The sequence below is a fragment of the Trypanosoma grayi genome (genome assembly GCF_000691245.1).
Source record: "Trypanosoma grayi strain ANR4 Tgr_2236_V1, whole genome shotgun sequence".
Classification (NCBI taxonomy): Eukaryota; Euglenozoa; class Kinetoplastea; order Trypanosomatida; family Trypanosomatidae; genus Trypanosoma; species Trypanosoma grayi.
The window spans coordinates 1-1,026 of NW_008827854.1; the positions used below are offsets into that span (position 1 = coordinate 1).

Sequence of the window (1,026 nt, forward strand, 5' to 3'; positions counted from 1 at the left end):
CCCCGGGCCTTCTCTGCCTCAGCCCAAGACGCCAGCTCCTGCCGATAATGTGAAAACCGATGACGGAGGATTACCTACACGGCCAGAAGGTGACCCGAATAAGAAAGACAACGTCCTCAATCCAACTACCAAAGCTTCAAGTATGGAGAGTAATGAGTTACCTCCAAATAATGGACAGCACCAGCGTCCACATGACAGGACCGCAGAGAAGGAAGAGAAGGGGGACGTCGACAACTCTTTGAATAGCCCGAAAAGAGCTTCAGGTGCGAAGAATGACGCCGAAGGTTCTGCCTACCCATCACCTGCAGTAAACACACCTGAGGCTGAGAGCGCTGCTGACGATCACCCCAAGGGGGAACCTGTTGAGAGTGCTGCTCAGGCTGCAGTTGAACAAAGTGGTGCCGTGCAATCACAGACATCATCCGCCTCTACTTCTACGAGTGCCACGGAAATCACAGGCAACAGCAAGCTGAGCAGCAGTCCGTCGACCGACAAGGGCCAAGACTCGAAGGCGGTGGACAGCAGCAGCGTTCCTGTGTGGGTGCATGCACCTCCGCTGCTGCTGCTGCTATCTGTGATGTGGCTGGGTGGTCTGGCTNACAGAAGCCACAAGCAGCAGCCAGCCGAGCAGCAGTCCGTCAACCGACAAGGGCCAAGACACGAAGGCGGTGGACAGCAGCAGCGTTCCTGTGTGGGTGCATGCACCTCCGCTGCTGCTGCTGCTATCTGTGATGTGGCTGGCTGTGACTGCTGTGTGCTGAGCCCCGCCACTGGGGACGCGGGGTGTGGTGCCCCACGCTGTGCGCTGCTGTTTCATGGTGGATGTGTTTCTCCCTTCTATTCGTAATTGTTGCTTGGGGTCCCTACTGCTGCTGCTGACCTCTCTTTGTGTGGCTGTTTCTTTGCTTTGTGTGTGTGGCATCTTTGTGATGCGGTGTGGAGGGTGCGTTAATCCTAATTGCTTTTCATTTCTGCCTGCATGTGCTCGTGGAGTACGATAACCCTTTTATTCTGTGTGTGTGTGTG

General features: G+C 55.5%; 1 protein-coding gene across 1 annotated transcript; it reads left to right on the forward strand.

Annotated features, from left to right (window-relative positions):
- Nucleotides 1–142: 142 nt before the first annotated feature.
- On the forward strand, nucleotides 143–847 carry DQ04_22361000 (hypothetical protein; the record flags this gene model as incomplete). Its single annotated transcript, XM_009318092.1, has 1 exon — nucleotides 143–847. The coding sequence occupies one exon, from the start codon at nucleotides 143–145 to the stop codon at nucleotides 845–847; it is 705 nt and encodes a 234-aa protein (XP_009316367.1).
- Nucleotides 848–1,026: the final 179 nt, after the last annotated feature.